The 16,044-nt window shown below is 49.2% G+C and overlaps 2 protein-coding genes across 2 annotated transcripts; one reads left to right on the plus strand and one right to left on the minus strand.

Annotated features, from left to right (window-relative positions):
* The first annotated feature begins 4,952 nt into the window (after window positions 1-4,952).
* On the plus strand, window positions 4,953-8,589 carry Spint3 (serine peptidase inhibitor, Kunitz type 3). The gene is made up of 2 exons (XM_050151241.1): window positions 4,953-5,537; window positions 8,219-8,589. The coding sequence occupies exons 1-2, from the start codon at window positions 5,462-5,464 to the stop codon at window positions 8,407-8,409; spliced, it is 267 nt and encodes an 88-aa protein (XP_050007198.1). The 5' UTR covers window positions 4,953-5,461; the 3' UTR covers window positions 8,410-8,589.
* Window positions 8,590-9,788: 1,199 nt separating this feature from the next.
* On the minus strand, window positions 9,789-14,836 carry Wfdc2 (WAP four-disulfide core domain 2). The gene is made up of 4 exons (XM_050151294.1): window positions 14,673-14,836; window positions 13,325-13,441; window positions 12,574-12,720; window positions 9,789-9,952 (listed from the first exon to the last, which is right to left on the minus strand). Exons 1-3 carry the CDS (start codon window positions 14,749-14,751, stop codon window positions 12,575-12,577), a joined length of 342 nt encoding a protein of 113 aa, XP_050007251.1. The 5' UTR covers window positions 14,752-14,836; the 3' UTR covers window positions 9,789-9,952; window position 12,574.
* Between the last annotated feature and the right edge of the window lie 1,208 nt (window positions 14,837-16,044).

Raw genomic sequence — 16,044 nt, forward strand, 5'->3', positions numbered from 1 at the left:
GGGAAATGGGAGGCTGGGAGGAGGCGGATACTTTTTTTTTTCCTTATTCTCAATAAAATAAAAAAAAAGGAAAAAAAAAACCAAAGTTCTTCAAATCATCAAAAGGGTAAAAGATGTATCCACCAAAATCCATGAATTATTGATGAGGAGAATTAAAAAACCAAACATAGATATATGAAGAATATCTTAAGTTCATAAATAAAAAGATTTCATACAGCCAAAATGCCCAGACTATATCCAACCTGTTGTGGAATATCCCTTTATACTGTAGGAAGGTGTGTCATTGGGATTGGTTTAATAAAAAGCTAAACACCCAATAGTGAGGCAGGAAGTATAGGTGGGACTTCTGGACAAAGAGAGCTCTGGGGGGAAAAGGCGGAGTCACCAGCCAGACAGGGAACCACCAAGACGGGCATAACAGAGATGAGGAAAGGCAGGTGTGGGAGAGTGTAGACTAAAAAACATGGGTTAGTTTCAGTCATAAGAGCTAATGGGACACGCCTAAGCTAAGACTGAGCTTTCATAATTAATAAGTCTCTGTGTCATTTTTTGTGAGCTAGTAGCCCAAAAAGAAAAGTTCATTTGCGCCAACCATCTATACATTCCACAAAACAAAAGCATTACAACAGAAAAAAAAAAAAAAGAATAAGGCCCAAATTTAAACCTCATTGTTGCCCATAGCAACACCCTAATGCATCCTTGTGTATACCCTAACTGGGACAGAGCAGGGTGGAGGGAGTCCCCTCCCAGGGCATTTCCCTTCCGTAACAGGAAGGTCAGTGATTGATGGTATCGGACAGTACTTTCCACTTCTGGGAAAACATGGCATTGAAGGAATCCTGCCAGATTCGATAAGCACCTGTGACTCAATCTTACATCCTTCAGTCCTGCTTGGGTTTGCCATACGTGAGTGACTGGAACGAATTGTTCCTGCCCCTGCACCAATGAGAACCTTAGAAATGGCTAGTGTGTGCCCTGTGGTGATAAGATCTGTTCCCAGTTCTGCTCAGGAATGAACATGCAGTTTTCAGGGCTGTGCTCAGAGAACCCCTGCACCGAAGGACCTCAGTGGAGCTGAACGGCCCTCAGGGAAGCAACCATTGGTTGTTTGCAGGGTGCAGGACCCCTCGTCTCTCTCTCCTGACGCTCCCCTTGTATCTGCCTCTAGAAGTGGAAATGTATAAGGGAGCTTGGGTAATTTGGAAACAGGCTAACCAAACCACTCCTTTTGTATCTACATGTGTACAAATGGAAAGTTCTAATAAAAATGAACTTGTCCAAGACCCCACATGTACGTCATAACAAAATGAGCTAAAACTTAGACCTAAAGAGTGGCTAGGGCTGGGCATGATGGTGCCAGAGCTGTCACACAGAGAAGCTCTGTCTTGGAAAACAAAATAAAACAAAAAATACAGGTGCCTTTAGGGACTATTTGTTACTTTGAATTTAATATTTGGCATCTACCTCTCTTTCCTGGAGTTGAAGAATCTTGCTTGGAATGAAAACCACCATTTCTGTTAGGACTGAGAAATCCAGACTCTCAATCTTTATTAATCAAGATCCAGTAAAGAACACAGAAACAGCAGGGCCGGGAGACATCGATAGCTCTCTTAGAATCCCCAGAATGTACACATATGGAATAAAGCCAGGCACAATGGCGCTTGTCTGAAATCCCCAGCGCTCCTAGAAAGAGAAGGGAGGCAGAAACGGGAGAATTCCTGGAAGTGTGTAGGCCAGCTAGACTGCTGTCCACAGCAGTGAATGTCAAGAATCCCTGTCTCAAATAAGGTGGAATGCGAGGACCAGCTCTCAAGGTTATTCTCTGGCCTCCAGGCGTGTACCAGGGCATGCAGGCGGGAGCAAAGTGTGTGTGGCACACATACAACACACACATAGCAAATAAACAAAAACCCAGGAACAAAAGTGGGCACTTGAAACATGGGGTTTATAGTTGCATGAGTGTTGGAGAGTAGGAGGAAGAGAGGGAAACTGAGGCATTGTTGCTTCTAGATTTGTAAGCATGGGGATCATTTGATTGGAAGAATCTCTGAGTTCATGGAAGGAAGCCAGGTGAAACTGGAGCTGATCCTTGTGGAAGAACAAGCGGGATGTGTGTACCTGGCCTCTATCTTCTAGAATGTGCTGTGGCTGGATTCAGACCTTTAAGGGTTCTAATGGTTTTTGGGTGGAAAGGCATGGCCACCTCGAGATGGTATCTAAGGGGAAATAAAAAAGAAAAAAAAACAGATTTGGGGGGCTGGAGAGATGGCTCAGTGGTTAAGAGCACTGGCTGCTCTTCCAGAGGTCCTGAGTTCAATTCCCAGCAACCACATGGTGGCTCACAACCATCTGTGATGAGATCTGGCGCCCTCCTCTGGCATATGGGCATACATGGAGGCAGAATGTTGTATACATAAACAAGTCAAAAATAAATAAATAAGTTAAAAAAAAAAACAGATTTGGAGGATGCCAGAAGTCAGTGAAGGGACACGTAGTCTGGAGAGTCCCATTCCCGATACATAGAGAGCATGGGTTTGTTGTTGGGAGACAGTAGGTACAGAATAAGCATATTTATTCTCCCAGCCTCCCTTGCAGCCAGGAGGAAATGGGCAAGCAATACAGGCGATCCCTCAGACTCTCCCATCTCAGATACTGCTATGGTTTGACTTTTTTTTTTTTAATGAGTCTCACTATGTAGCTCAAACTGGAGACAGACTGCCACACCCCATGCTAATATCATGTTCTTGGTAAGTTTTATCAAATGCAGAGCACATCCCTCTTAATTCATCACAGTCATACGTTAGCCCATGCCTGATTCTTCCTGTTAATTTTGCTCGGAAGACCCAGCCTTCATATCTGCCTTGCTTGTTAAATGCTATCTAGAAAGTCGCTGTATTTGCAATATGCCCAATTTTTCTTCCTTTTGCCACTGGTTTCCTCTTTATTGTCTATGTCAATTAGATAGACATTTCACCTTATTAGGTGAAATGAACACACAATTAGTGTTATTTCTAATCCAGTGCTAAGAAGACTTGGAGATGTCAGAAGTCTGACCACCTGGGATCTACTTGATTCAAATCTAAGGAGAATTGCCTATTTCTTTGAACCTCCCACTCAAAATAAATGCATTTCTGAACCAAGGTTGGGTGGCGGTGGCACATGCCTTTAATCCCAGTACTCAGGAGGCAGAGGCAGGCAGATCTCTATGAGTTGGAGGACAGCCTGGTCTACAGAGCAAGTTCTAGGCCAGCCAAGGCCACACAAAAAGACCCTGCCTCAAACAAGTAAATAAATAAAAACAAATAATAAAGACAATAGTCAGGCGGGCATAGCGGCACAGGCTTTTGATCACAGTACTCAGAGGGTCTGGGCTAGCCTGGTTTACATAGTGAGACCCTACCCCAAAACAAATAAATAAAGACAATAACACCTATCAGCAATAACTATTATTGGATATTAATAACTCCTAGAAGTCAATAACACACAACTAATACAGTAAGAAAGTTGGCAAAAGATGGGGCTGAGAAAACAACTTAGGTGGTAGAGTTTCTAAGCCCCTGAGCTCAGTCCTCCATACCACAAAACAAAAGGAACAAGGAACAGAAAAATTAAGAAGGGAAGGAAAGGAAAGGAAAAATGAGTAAAGACCTTAAAAGGCATTTTTCCTGAAAGAACACACAAATTTAGGAGCTGAAGAGGGACTCAGCAATTAAGAGCCCGTATGCAGGACCGGAGTTTGATTCCCAGCCCCCATGTTGGAGGCTCACAACCACCTGGAACTCCAGCTCAGGAGGACCAATGCTTCTAGCTTCCACAAGCACCCATACTCATAGGAACACACCCCTCAACACATGCATACACACATAATTAAAAATAAGCCAGGAGGTGGCACACGCCTTTGACACTTTGGAGGCAGGGGCAAGCAGATCTTTGAGCTCAAGGCCAGCCTAATCTACAGAGTGGAGTGAGTTCCAGGACAGCCAGGACTACACAGAGAAATCCTGTCAGAAAAAAAAAAAGAAAAGAAAGCAAAACAAAAACAAACAAACAAAAAGAAAATAAATAAAACAATCCTTTTTTAACAAAAGGATATATTGATTTTAAAAAGCAAACTTTCATTCTTTTTCATTTTCTATTTTTTTTCTTTTAGACAGGGTTTCATATGACCCAGGCCGGCCTTGAACTCACTATTTAGCCAAGGGTGACCTTGAACTTGTAACCCTCCTGCCTCTAAGTACTGGGTTGGCAAACACAAACTACAGCTTGATTTTATACTGAACTTTTGAGATTCTTCTTAAATCCACTGAATCTGCTTCTTCTCCACCCAGATGACAGGTTCTGACTTCTGACCAAGTGCGTGTTGTTCCCATAACTCCCTGGGGCACCAGGTGTGATGGAGGCAGCACCTGGCAGTAGGCTCAACACAACGAAAGAGACTTGAGAAATGTCTCTTTAACAGTGGCACAAATCACTGGGGCCGACACAGTTATGGCTCTGAAGCTTAGCAGTTGAATCTTCTTGCGAAACGGAGTGCTTCTGTGTATTTTCTGTTGCTATAACAAAATGCCTGAGACTGGATGGCTTATTTTAAAAGGGGGTTTACTTAATCAAAAAAAAAAAATTGGAAACTGGGGGTGGAGAGGCAGACTGGAGAGGTGGTTTGGTGGTTAAGACCACTGGCTCAGAGTCCTGAGTTCAATTCCCAGCAACCACCCATAATGAGATTTGGTGGTGCCCTCTTCTGGCCTGTAAGCAGAACACTGTATACATAATAAATAGACAGACAGACAGACAGATAGATAGATGATTGGAAACTGAAAATCCGGTCCCATAGGCTTGACTTTCACCACCCCCCCCCCCACTCAGCTGTGTCACGGGGTGACTGATGGCATTACGGCAGGAGTACATTTGAAAAGAAGAGACCATATGTTGGACAGGACGTCAGAGAAACTCGGGCTTGTCCTTTCCGAGGATTTATTTTCCTTTTGATGACGTATGTGTATGCGGAGGGGGTCGTTCACAGTGTATAGGTGCCCACTGAGGCCACACGCATTGGATTCTCTTGGAGCCGGAGTTACAGGAAATGTGAGCCGCCCAGCTTGGATGTCAGGACCCCAAGTCAGGTCCTGTGTAAACATCAGGGACAAGCAGTGTGTGCCGTGTATTTTGTGTGGTGCCTGGAAATGCGAAGGCACACCGCTGGTAGTAACTGCGGCCCCATTCCTGTTGAAGCTTCAGGACCGACAGGGTAGCACATCGGCTTCGGAGTTCAGATCAGATAAGTCCTGGAGGAGAGAGAGGCTGTGTTTGCCGGGACTCTCTGTTCGGGTAGCAGCCAGCCCTGGCGCGCGCCCGGCAGCAGTTAGGGGTTAGCGAGCAGGACACAGAGTCAGCTCCTCCTCCTAGGCTCTTCTCTCCCTGAGTAAGACAGCTCCAGACTGCGCCACTGCCGGCAGACACCATGCGGCTCCAGGCCTCCTTCTCGGTTTTCCTGATCCTCGCCTTCTGCCAAGAGCTTTGCTCAGAACCAAGTAAAGGTTGGTATGAAATGGGGGCCTCAGCGTAGACCAGGAACCGAGTAGGGACCCGCAGGACAGAGTCTGTTTCTCAACCAGCAGGACAGGGAGCCAGTTCAGGTCTGGCAGACGCAGTCAGGTATTTGCTGTGTGCCAGGCACCATCCTAGGAGCTGGAGTTACAGCCACCAGCCAAAGACACTGGAGGGGGGCGAGGACGAGGGGGAGAAGACACACGGCATATGTCATAGCATAACAGACAGTGAAGGAGCCATTGGAAGAGGAAAGTTTGGGCTTGTGATGGCCAAAGCGAGACCAAGAAGGGGAGGTATATGCTCAACTTCGATGTGTTCTCCTGACAGGGTCAGGCTCTTTCCTGGGCCACTGTCTCTGCTGTGGTTTAAAGTCAGCAGGTGGATGGGGGGAGGGGCACGGATGTGATGTATTCAGACCTTCTTGTGAATAGGACGATTCCCTTTACAAACATTCAGAGCTGGAATATAGCTCAGTGGGGGAAACAGTTAGCATGTAGGAGCCCTGGGCCCCCCCCCCCCGCAAGTCAGTAGCATCAGGGGTCAGGTGCTGGTCCTACTACCTACAAAAATCTATGCCTCAAGGATGTTGTCTGGTCTCTCAGAATGTCAGGGTTTTTTTTCCTCTAGAAGGTAAGAACAATGGTTGTGTCTTATTCACACACATACACACACACACACACACACATAGAGAAAGAGAGAGAGAGAGAGAGAGAGAGAGAGAGAGAGAGAGAGAAGGGGGATCACCTCTATTACACACAAAAATAAATAAAGTGATTTCTTCTTGGTTTTAACAGAACCAGTGAAGAGGGAAAGCAGACTAGGAACATTTTAAAACAAGGGGGACTCCACCTCCTCTTGAGTCACCTGGGGTCAAGGAGGACACTACTGTGACCAGGATGTCACACGCTATGCAAACATGCCAACTTGCCCCGCCTCCCCAATTCATTTCCATCTTGACTGGATAACTATTTTGTTCTTGTACCTAGCACCAGCCTTACAAGGCATAGACATAGAGAACCTGAACCTCTCCCCTGCTTAGGCTGCTGCCAAATTCCACCCAAAGTGTTCATCCACCCCTTTACCCTACGGTAAAGGAGACAGGTTAAGAACCTGGATCGTGTTGGCTTTGTGTCTTGATTCTCCCACTTCCTGGCATTAGAACAGATGCCCCATCTCTTTGACTGTAGTTTCTTCATGTAGCATGGTAAGCCATGATAGTTAGAGTGACCAGAGAGGCAGGTTAGCGTGACCTGGCACACACAAGGCCCTCTGCATCTTCCACTCACCCCAAAGTTACTAGGAAGGGTAATTACAGAGACTGAGAAGACAAATCTTTCTGTAAAGCATTCTCCTTGAAAGCCTAAAGACCTGCATTTGATCTCCAACACCTACATCAAAAGAAAAGGAAAGGAGGGGGTCAGTTGCAGGGCATGCTGTGATCCCAGAGCTCGGGAGGCAGAGTGCTCACTGCCCAGCCAGCCTTGCCTATTCGGTGAACCCCAGCCTAGTGAGGAACTATGACTCAAAAAAAAATACCCATAAAACAACACCTAAGTTGTCCTTTGGCCTCCACAACACATATGAACACACACACACACACACATGTACCCATACACACATATACCCCCCTACACACGTGAATGCACATATAAAACAGTAATTGCAAAACATATCTCACATAGTAAAAAATACAAAGAAACTTGTAGCACGAGGAGCTCATGGTTACTGTGGCTTTGTTGGGTGTTCGCTGAGACCTCAGAGGCATTCCTGCACCGGGAACTAGGGCTACAGAGTTAGTACGTGAGGTTTGTGTTGCTAGGTCTTCTAGCTTAGGAAGAAGAGGATGCTTAGGGGCAGTTCACCATTATCCAGTGATTGGTTTTTGTTTGTTTTTTTAGTTGTTAGACTTCTCAATGCTTCTTATTGCCTTTTTTTTTGTTTGGTTTTGTATTTTTGTTGCTGTATTTTCTTGAGATGGGTCTCCTTATACAGCTCTGCCTGGCCTGGAGCTCTCTATGTAGACCAGGCTGGCCTCCAACCCATAGAGATCCCCCTGCCTCTGCCTCTCCTGAATGCTGGGATTAAACGTGTGTTTCACTTCCACCCCCAGCCCTCATTAGTTCTCTTTAACCTCTCAATTAGCCCCAAGATGTGAACCTTACAGTCCACCTTATGGTCAAGAAACTCAATGTAGAAGAGACAGGTCCTGCATACAGGGTTATCAGCTAGCAAACGACTGTGTCAGACTTGAAACCCTGCTCTCAGATTCAAGGCTCCCCCTTTCCCTGCAGTCTGTCCATTCTGGAACAGACTGTGAGATAGAAGGCAGAAACCTGCAGGGTCTGACCACAGCAAATCAAATCTGAGGGGGGGGGGGCGAAGGAGATCCAGGGCTCAGCTCCTTGGCGTCGCAGACAACCAGCTGGAGACGTGACGTCTCTACAGCCTCGTGCAGTCGTGGGTGGCAGGGCTTGCAAGGGAGGTTTCAGTGCTTGCAGAAGTGCAAACCTTGGCTTCTGTTGAGATGGAGAAGTTGGGGTGGGAAGAGGTGGGGCTGTCATGGACGGCCTCAGCCCTGCACCTTGTGGCCATGGAAGCCCCCAGCAGAGGGAGAGTAGCAAAGGGGCGGTGATGGAGTCAGCCCCCTTAACCACTCTTCTTCTTCAAGTATTCAGAAAGCCCTTCCCAGAGCTATGCAAACTCCCTATGGAAAGGGGTGAGTGTCAAACCATGCAACTGCGATGGCACTATAACATCAAATCCGGCAAGTGTGAGCGGTTTAGCTACGGAGGCTGTGGAGGCAACGAAAACAACTTTCTGACCAGAAATCAGTGCCGCTTAGCCTGCAGACGTTCCTGATTTATCAAGCCTGTACAGCTCTCCATGAAGTCAAGCTCCCTATGGGATCCCCTAAGGCTTTTTGTGTGTGAATAAAAAAAAAATGCATTCCTCTAAATATATTTCCCTAAAGTCAATTCTGTCTCAGAAACTGCACAAATGTTGGCATCCTGCTTAAAAATCTTTCCTTGTAAAATACAAGTCCATTGGGAAAATTTAGAAGTGCCACTCAAAACTTAGTATGGATTGCTGTTCCACCCACCTGACGATAAAGACTCAGAGTTGGAACTAAAAGGGCCTATACTGGGCTAAGGAAATGACCCATGATGTAAGAGACGTTTGTACCGAGCGCCACACTAAGCAGAAACAGGAATAAATAGTGAATGGAGAGGAGAAAAAAAAAAAAAAACCTGAAGCTTTTAAGGCCACTTTTAATTTTAAATTTAAAATTAATTAATTTTGATTTTAAAAATAGCAAGTTTTTATCTCCTGCTAAAGCTAAGTCATGTCTTTCTGTCATGTGGGAAGAGGACAGACAAGCCCTGGCCCTAGGTCCTCTGGTTTTCCTTAAGCAACAATTATTACTCTCTGAAAGGAGAGGAGGAAGATGAGCCTGTCCGATCTGTCATTTCAAGGTGAGATGAGACACAAAGCTAGGCAAGGGCTTCTTTTAAACCACGCGGGTAGGGGGAGGGCAGAGAGATGGCTCAGTGGGTAGGGGTGCTTGCCACCAAGCCTGACCACCTGAATACGATTCCCGGAACCCACATGGTGGAAGGAGAGAGCCAATTCCCGCAAGTTGTCTCTTTCTGAACTTGATGCTTGGCGTTTAGCTAGACTGGCTGTCCAGAAAGATCCGGGAATTAACCTGTCTCCGACCTCATCCCCACCCCAGTGGTAGGGTGAAGGCATAAGGTTGCACTTGACCTTTTATAAATGGGTGCTGGGATCTGAATCCAGGCCCTCAGGCTTGTGCCGTTTACTGACGGCCTGTTCAGCAGACCCCCCCCACCCCACCCCGACCTTCACGAACTTCTCCGAGGACTCCGAGCAGCCAGGAAGCCTCCCTCACTCAGCATGTCTCCCAGCACTGTCTGGCAGAGAGACGCGCAACACACCCCGGGGTGAATGTGAGTGATTTCCGAGGTGTTCCTCCACCCCTAAGAGGCCGTGTTGGCTCCAGGATCCTTGGAGAATAAGGAACCTCACAGGATTGGTGCACGGAGTCAACAGAGAAGTGCTAGCACCCCGGAGACATACCCGAATCGTTGTTCACGGCTTCAGAACTAGTCTTTCCCTGGATTTTGAGCCTGGATGACCCAGTTGTCCCATACTCTCCCACCAACCTAAACCAAGTCAGGGGAAACAGGCAGAGTGGAGAGAGCAGGTGTTATGGCGTCTCCATTGCTAAAAGGGAGCTCTTTATTGGTTAGAAAAGGGAGATACTTTTACAGGCCCAGGAAGACACAAAGACCGGAGAGAAGGGAGGCCCCGGGAATGACGCCAGAGGCGCGGCCAGGCAGAGGCACTCTCGTCCCATTCCTCAGGCTGGTGGTGACTGCGGCTGAAGGAAGAAAACCATGACATCATCACCACTAACATCTGTCACAGTAAACACAAGTGTCAGCAGTTTAAATCCTGACCTAGCTTCCTCTTTCCTTCTTCACACACAGCAGTGCACTGCCTTCTCGGGAGCTCTGCTGCATCTTCCAGCAGGTTCTAGACCCATCTCTTATACTTCAAATCACACTTGTTCCAGGACCTCCTTGGGTGAGCCATGATCCCAGTTGACCACTGTGGCCTCTCTGGAGACCCAGAAACATTTATCTCCCTCGAATCTTCCTTCTACCACCAAAAAGTCCCACCATGCCTTCATTCCTTAGATCGACTTGAGCTGAACTGGCCGAATAGATGACATTTATCCCCAGTCTGTAAGGAAAATGACTGTGGTCGAGGAGCAGAAGAAGCTAGGTAAGGGTCAGAGCAGAAATCTGAACCTGGTCTTCCTGCTTGCAACGCCCACCATGCAGGTGACATCCAAGGAGAACACTGGCATCGTAGCACAGTTCAGGGTCCTAGGAAGACCACAGCTCCCTCCTAACTTCTGAAAAGACACTGGGCACATTCCCCGTCTCTGGCTTTGGTTATCTCTGTGTATACTAATGGATTCCCCCCAGCGATCTGGGATTGCACCCAATGGCTTGTCCAAGTTCTTGCTCCCCATGCTTCCTCTGCCTTGAACAGTATCCCAACCTGCATCTCACCAAACCATGAATCACGGCCTCATCCTTTTGTGCCACCTCAAGGTCAGCCCCTGGGAAGCATTCTCCAACTGCTCCTACTCCATCCTTCCTCCCTCCAGCCTGGGTGGCATTTCCTCATCTGTTTCCCACTGCAGTGATCACTGAGTAATGCACGCTGTGTCATCAATTCTTCCGTCTTGGTCACTGCACTGCAAGCTGGAGGGAGTGGTCTCCTTTCTGTCCCAGAACCTCAAACAGGCCAACCAAGTCTCTGTCTCAGTTTCTCCCCTTTTAACACTTACTGTGTGACATGATGCTATATTGGTGTTTTGTGTTAGGTGTGTGTGTGTGTGTGTGTTCTGCATGTATCAATGTGTACCTTGTATGTGCAATGCCCTTGGATGCCAGAAGAGGGCATCAGAGCCCCTGGAACTGGGGTTATAGCTGGTCATCACCAGAAACCAAGTGTTCTCCGCTCTCCGCTGAGTCACCTCTGAATAGTATTTTGTTTTTAGTCATATACAAAGGGAAGTGACTCCCCAAACTTCTCCTTTCGGGGCCCAAAGCACTAAAGGTACTGAATTTAGTCCTGGCTTGCTCAGAGTAAATGCTTAACCCATCTCAGACACAACTGATAAATGCAACCGAAGTTGGTGACCTCAGCTGCCTTTGCCCACAGAGAGGAGCCTTTGGAGTAAACAGAGATCATCTCCTCTGTGTCCCACTCACGGTGCAGAGAAATACCCTCTCAACCCCACTGGCCATTCACTCTTCCCCAGCCCACCCCCAACATCATCCTCTCCCCTAGGATACAGCTACCTCTTTCCAGTTCGTTCCTGACTTACCAAAGTTCCTGCGAAACAAAAGGGAAGTTCATCACACATCAGCAAACACACCATTCTTCTTCATGAAGTGAACTGGCCACTTCTGTCCCCCTGCCTCCCTCCTGGTCAGGCTTATCTGCCGTGTCCATTCATGGGTGAGTCTGAATCTTTTCCTGCCCTCAGCGTTCTAGCCACATCATGGCATAATACAGGAGAGCCCTTTCAAAATATCAGGGCAAGTCTCTCTCTGAAGACACACCTCCGGGTCAAGACAATGGCCTCTAAGGCCCTCAGATTGTCTGTCCCAGACCTTTTGGCCTTCCTTCTTATTTCTACCCAGCCTTCGGGTTCTTCCTTAAATGCCCCAGCGATGTTTTTGCCTTCTGTTGGGAGCAATGAGACCCCAGATCCTGAATTTCTTGTTTTCCCCTGATCTGAGTGCCTACAGCTGCTCTGAGCACAAGACCTTCAGGAGTTCCTGATGGCAGGAGAGTGGTTTCCGGTGGGTTTGGCTAGGGCGTGGCTATCTCTATATAATCTGCCCCTGAACACAATAAAGGGGGCATTCTTGGGGAATTCAAGGATGACCCATGTTGCTGTCTCTCTGTGTATTTTAACCTCCAGACCCTTGCCCGAAGCTCGCGAACTGGGTAATAGCGCACCAAGCGCAGACACAGGGGCGCGGTGCGCAGCAGCCTTCATATTGCTGCTACCTCTGCCTGGACACACTCGTGTCCCTTCTCTCGTTTCACACCTCCTTGGTGAGATCTTCACCCACTGTATCGTGTAAAAGTTACAGTAATGCCCCTTGTCTCTCCTCCCCCAAGAACACTTCCCTCCTGTTCTCTTTGTCCCCTGCCATGTACCTCCCTGTGACATACTACAAAATCAGCTTGTTTATCTCTTTCCTTGCACACTAACAGGAAAACCCATCCCCCAGCCTCTGTGTCTGATTCGTTTGTTCACACAGCATCCACGCACTGTAGATGAGATGATGAAGCTGAAGATATGGACAGATTGATTAGCACTGTGTTTTCCGAGGTCTTCCTTTGCAACTTGCTGTAAGGAAGGACCCCATACTTGGGCATCTCTGAACCGGCTCTCCTGCTCCCACCTACCTCAGAGTTTGGGTGTGGCACAAGTCATCTTCCCACAGCCGTTGCGGCAGCATTTCATGCTGCCAGGACACTGGCTATCCACCTGGCACTGGTCCTCACAGATGCCGAGCTTGGGGAAGTCCACGCTGGGGCAGGAGCCCTGCTTTTCTGGGTAGGCAAAGGAGTAAGGGGGTTAAGCTGGAGGATCCAGGTAGACACTCAGCAAAGCGCGGTTGAACACTGCCCTGAAGTTGGATCACCTAGATCTGCCTACCTGAGTTGATTGTGGGAACCTGAGTTGCTCTCAGAGGTCCTGGACCCCTATTCCTGCTCTCAGATGGTTTTGAAATCACAGAACCTCAACCTGAGTCACACAGCTCTGCCATTTTCTACCCTTGTGACTGAGGGCCCAAATCTCCCAGAGCCCCCGTCTTTAGATGTCACACGGGATCGCTGTCACTACACTGTGGGGTTCTTACAAAAGCAGTTATCGCCCACACACATCACCCTGAAAAATCGAACTTCTTGATAACAGTAAGTAATTCCCTCCACTTTCCACCGTGCTGCTTTCTTTGCCTTAGGACTCGTAAGTATAAACACTCCCAGAGTCTGCTGCATCCCTGGGGAACATAGTAAAGGCAAAATAGGGGGTATTGGTGGTGGCCACGATCAAGACCAGCAACTACAAACCTTCGTGTTCCCCTCTTGTCCCCACTCCCACCTCCTAGCCTCAGCTTTTCTCTCTTGGAAATGAGAAGCTTAGATTCCATACCAAGGACACCTTCGTCCATGGCCACAGCAGGTGTCATGGTGGGGACTTGACCTCCCTCTGATGGAAAAGTAGGGTTGACAGATGAAGAAGTATCCCAGAGCTCGTCCTCAGCCAGTCCTAAGGGTGGAGATGGTTTTAAAGATAAAGGAGGGAAAGCCAGAAAGTGTCAAAGAAAGAAACGGAACCTCTGCCAGCCACAGGATGGCGGTGTGACTTTGTGCAAGAATGTTTCTTTGGGCCGCTCACTTCCACAGACTAGGGTGTGGCAAAGTTCTTTCCCTCCCTCAGGGAGAAATCTGAGGAGTCTAGTCGGGAGGGAGGGACTCCAGAGGCAAGAGGTCCCCAGGGCTCGGGTCCCAGGCCTGATGCCTAGGGATTGCCTACAGTCTCCAGCCAAGGAAGCCACTGCGCCCGGGTCCCGGAACAAAGTCTCGCTGTGCGTGCCCGGAAGCCCGTCATGCACCAGAGAATCGAGCCCAACCAGGAATGGGGGGACCTCCCCCCTGGGCCGCACCTCAGTGACGCCCTTGTCCCCCTCCCCCGCCCCTGCCCGCATCCACCCAAGGCCGGACAAGGGAGGGCACAGGTGGATCGGGTTTCCACTGCTTCAACCTTCCAGGGGGTGGGGGTCCCTGGGTCCGGGATGCCCTTCCTTCCCGAACCGTGAGCTCCCCGCCTCTCGCAGCACTTGACTGCCCCGCCTTGTCCCTGCCAGGTCGCTGAGGGGTTACCATTAGGCAGGGAACAGATAAAGCGGCAGCCGGCCTGGCAGCACTTGAGGCTGCCGAGGCACTGGCTGTCCGAGGAGCACTACGCCACACACTCAGTACTCTCTTGGAGCTGGGGGCACACACCCGGTTTCTCTGTTCCCGCATCTGGGGATGGGGAGAGCAGAGAACCCTCCGGGAGAACCGAGCCCAGCCCACCGGGATAGTCATCCCCCTGCTCCAAGATCCTCACATTTCAACCCCACGGACTTCTGATTCTCTGGACCCAGAGGTACTCATAACACCCCAGAGGAGCCCATTCCCGGGCCAGGGGTCTCTGATACTTGGGGGTTCCTTGTTGCTTGGCTTCAGAACCCCAGTCCCCTGGGGACTTGAGCCAGCTTCGGTCATCCCGGGAGCTTCCCGCTCCGCTGGGTCTCTGCCTACAGCTAAGGGGGAGCCTCCGTCCCTCTAACTTGCAGCGTTCAGGGGTCTCCCCACAGCCAGTACACTGAACCCTACGCTTCAAGAATCACTAACTGTAGGCCCCAGGGTTCCCAAAGTTTAAATTTTCATTGACCTCCCCACTTTCGCCATCCAGAGCCCCTACTTCTGGGCACCGCACTCCTGGCTGCACTTACCTGCGCCTGAGAGGGGGGTGGACAGCAGCAGCCCCAGAAGAAGGCCTGCAGCCGGCAAGCACAGGCGACTGGCAGGCATGGTGCAGGTGTGAGCTGCAGCCTGGGTGGGGGGGATTTAACCGCTCGCGCCGGGGGCGGGGCCGAGCGAGGGGTGCAGGAGGCGGGTAGGAAGCACAGCGGGCGGCGCGGGCGCCCTGCCACCTCCTGCCATTTCACAATCCCCCGGGATCAGGTGTCACTCTTGGCTCTGGTGGGAACCAGGAACCGAGACAGCTTCCGAGCCAGTTGTAGCCGGACACTTGTCCACCCCTCCCTCTCTTCCTACCTTTCCGAAGCCTGAGGGCAAGGCACGGCAGCGGGAGCAAAGGGCCCAGACCCAGGTCTCCTGAACTCATTTTTTTTTTTTTTTTTAAAGAATCTGGGGTCCTCCCTGGAATGACTGGAGTCCAGGAATATGGAAGAAAGGGCAAGGCTGCAGGGAGGCAACAGATGCTGGGGATTAAGTGCTGAGACTTGGGGTCAGATGGATCAGAATGCCGAGTCCTGTTCAGGGATTAGTAGAAGGCTAGTCAATGGGCGTAGTTAACAAGGGAGCCCATCTGACCTGCGGGTAACAGGCCCACGAAGGAGAAACACCCGTACAATATCCAGCCCTTTCAGACGCATTTCTGCTTCTTCCTACCACACTCCGTTAGGGCGGAATGGGGACCTCAGTCTCATGGCATCTTTTTCTCTTATGACTAGAGAGTTATGCCTATGACACACAGGCCAGACATTCAGAGATTTGACCCCAACCTAAGTCCCCAACCAAAGCCGTTCGGGCAAGATTGTAAATACACATCTCTTCCTCCAGGCTATGTATCCTCCCTTCATCATAAGCATTTGCTGGGCGCCTACTGTATGACACATTCAGAAGGAGGATGCCGATGACAGGCACCTTTAAGGCAGGCAAATCTTAGCTGTGCCAACTGGGCATGTGCAGGAGTGGAGATTCCCTAAGACCCTCTCCGTATGGATCTGTATGTGTCTCCATAATAAATTCCTCCCCCCTGCCTGGCCTTCCTTTGTTGCCGAGAGCATCACTTTGGAGTTTACTCCCTTCTTCTCCTGGCCTCTGCAGGAAACAAATGGTTCTCCTATCTCTTATGTCTCGGATGGATTTACTTTAGCTCTGCACGCACCCACCGAGGTGTGAACCACCGTATTCAGTTACTATCACCAAAACGGGGCTCCTCAGCACTTGTCTTGGGGTGGCAGAGACTAGGTTTGACGCCCACCGCTACAACTTCCCATTGGAAGGACCTTGGGTGAAACATTTCCCTCTTCTGAAGAGCCATTTTGTCATCTGTGAACATAATGATTGGGGACTAGG

This window comes from Alexandromys fortis, unplaced genomic scaffold (assembly GCF_014885135.2).
Source record: "Alexandromys fortis isolate MF-2015 unplaced genomic scaffold, M_Fortis_MF-2015_v1.1 scaffold_27, whole genome shotgun sequence".
Taxonomy (NCBI): Eukaryota; Metazoa; Chordata; class Mammalia; order Rodentia; family Cricetidae; genus Alexandromys; species Alexandromys fortis.

Coding starts and splice junctions, on each gene's coding strand:
- Wfdc2 (XM_050151294.1), bottom strand. CDS start 14,751: ATGCCTGCCAGTCGCCTGTGCTTGCCGGCTGCAGGCCTTCTTCTGGGG. Junction 13,442..14,672: donor CACCCCCCTCTCAGGCGCAG/GTAAGTGCAGCC, acceptor CTCCACCCTTAG/GACTGGCTGAGGACGAGCTC. Junction 12,721..13,324: donor CATGGACGAAGGTGTCCTTG/GTATGGAATCTA, acceptor TTGCCTACCCAG/AAAAGCAGGGCTCCTGCCCC.
- Spint3 (XM_050151241.1), top strand. CDS start 5,462: ATGCGGCTCCAGGCCTCCTTCTCGGTTTTCCTGATCCTCGCCTTCTGC. Junction 5,538..8,218: donor TTGCTCAGAACCAAGTAAAG/GTTGGTATGAAA, acceptor TTCTTCTTCAAG/TATTCAGAAAGCCCTTCCCA.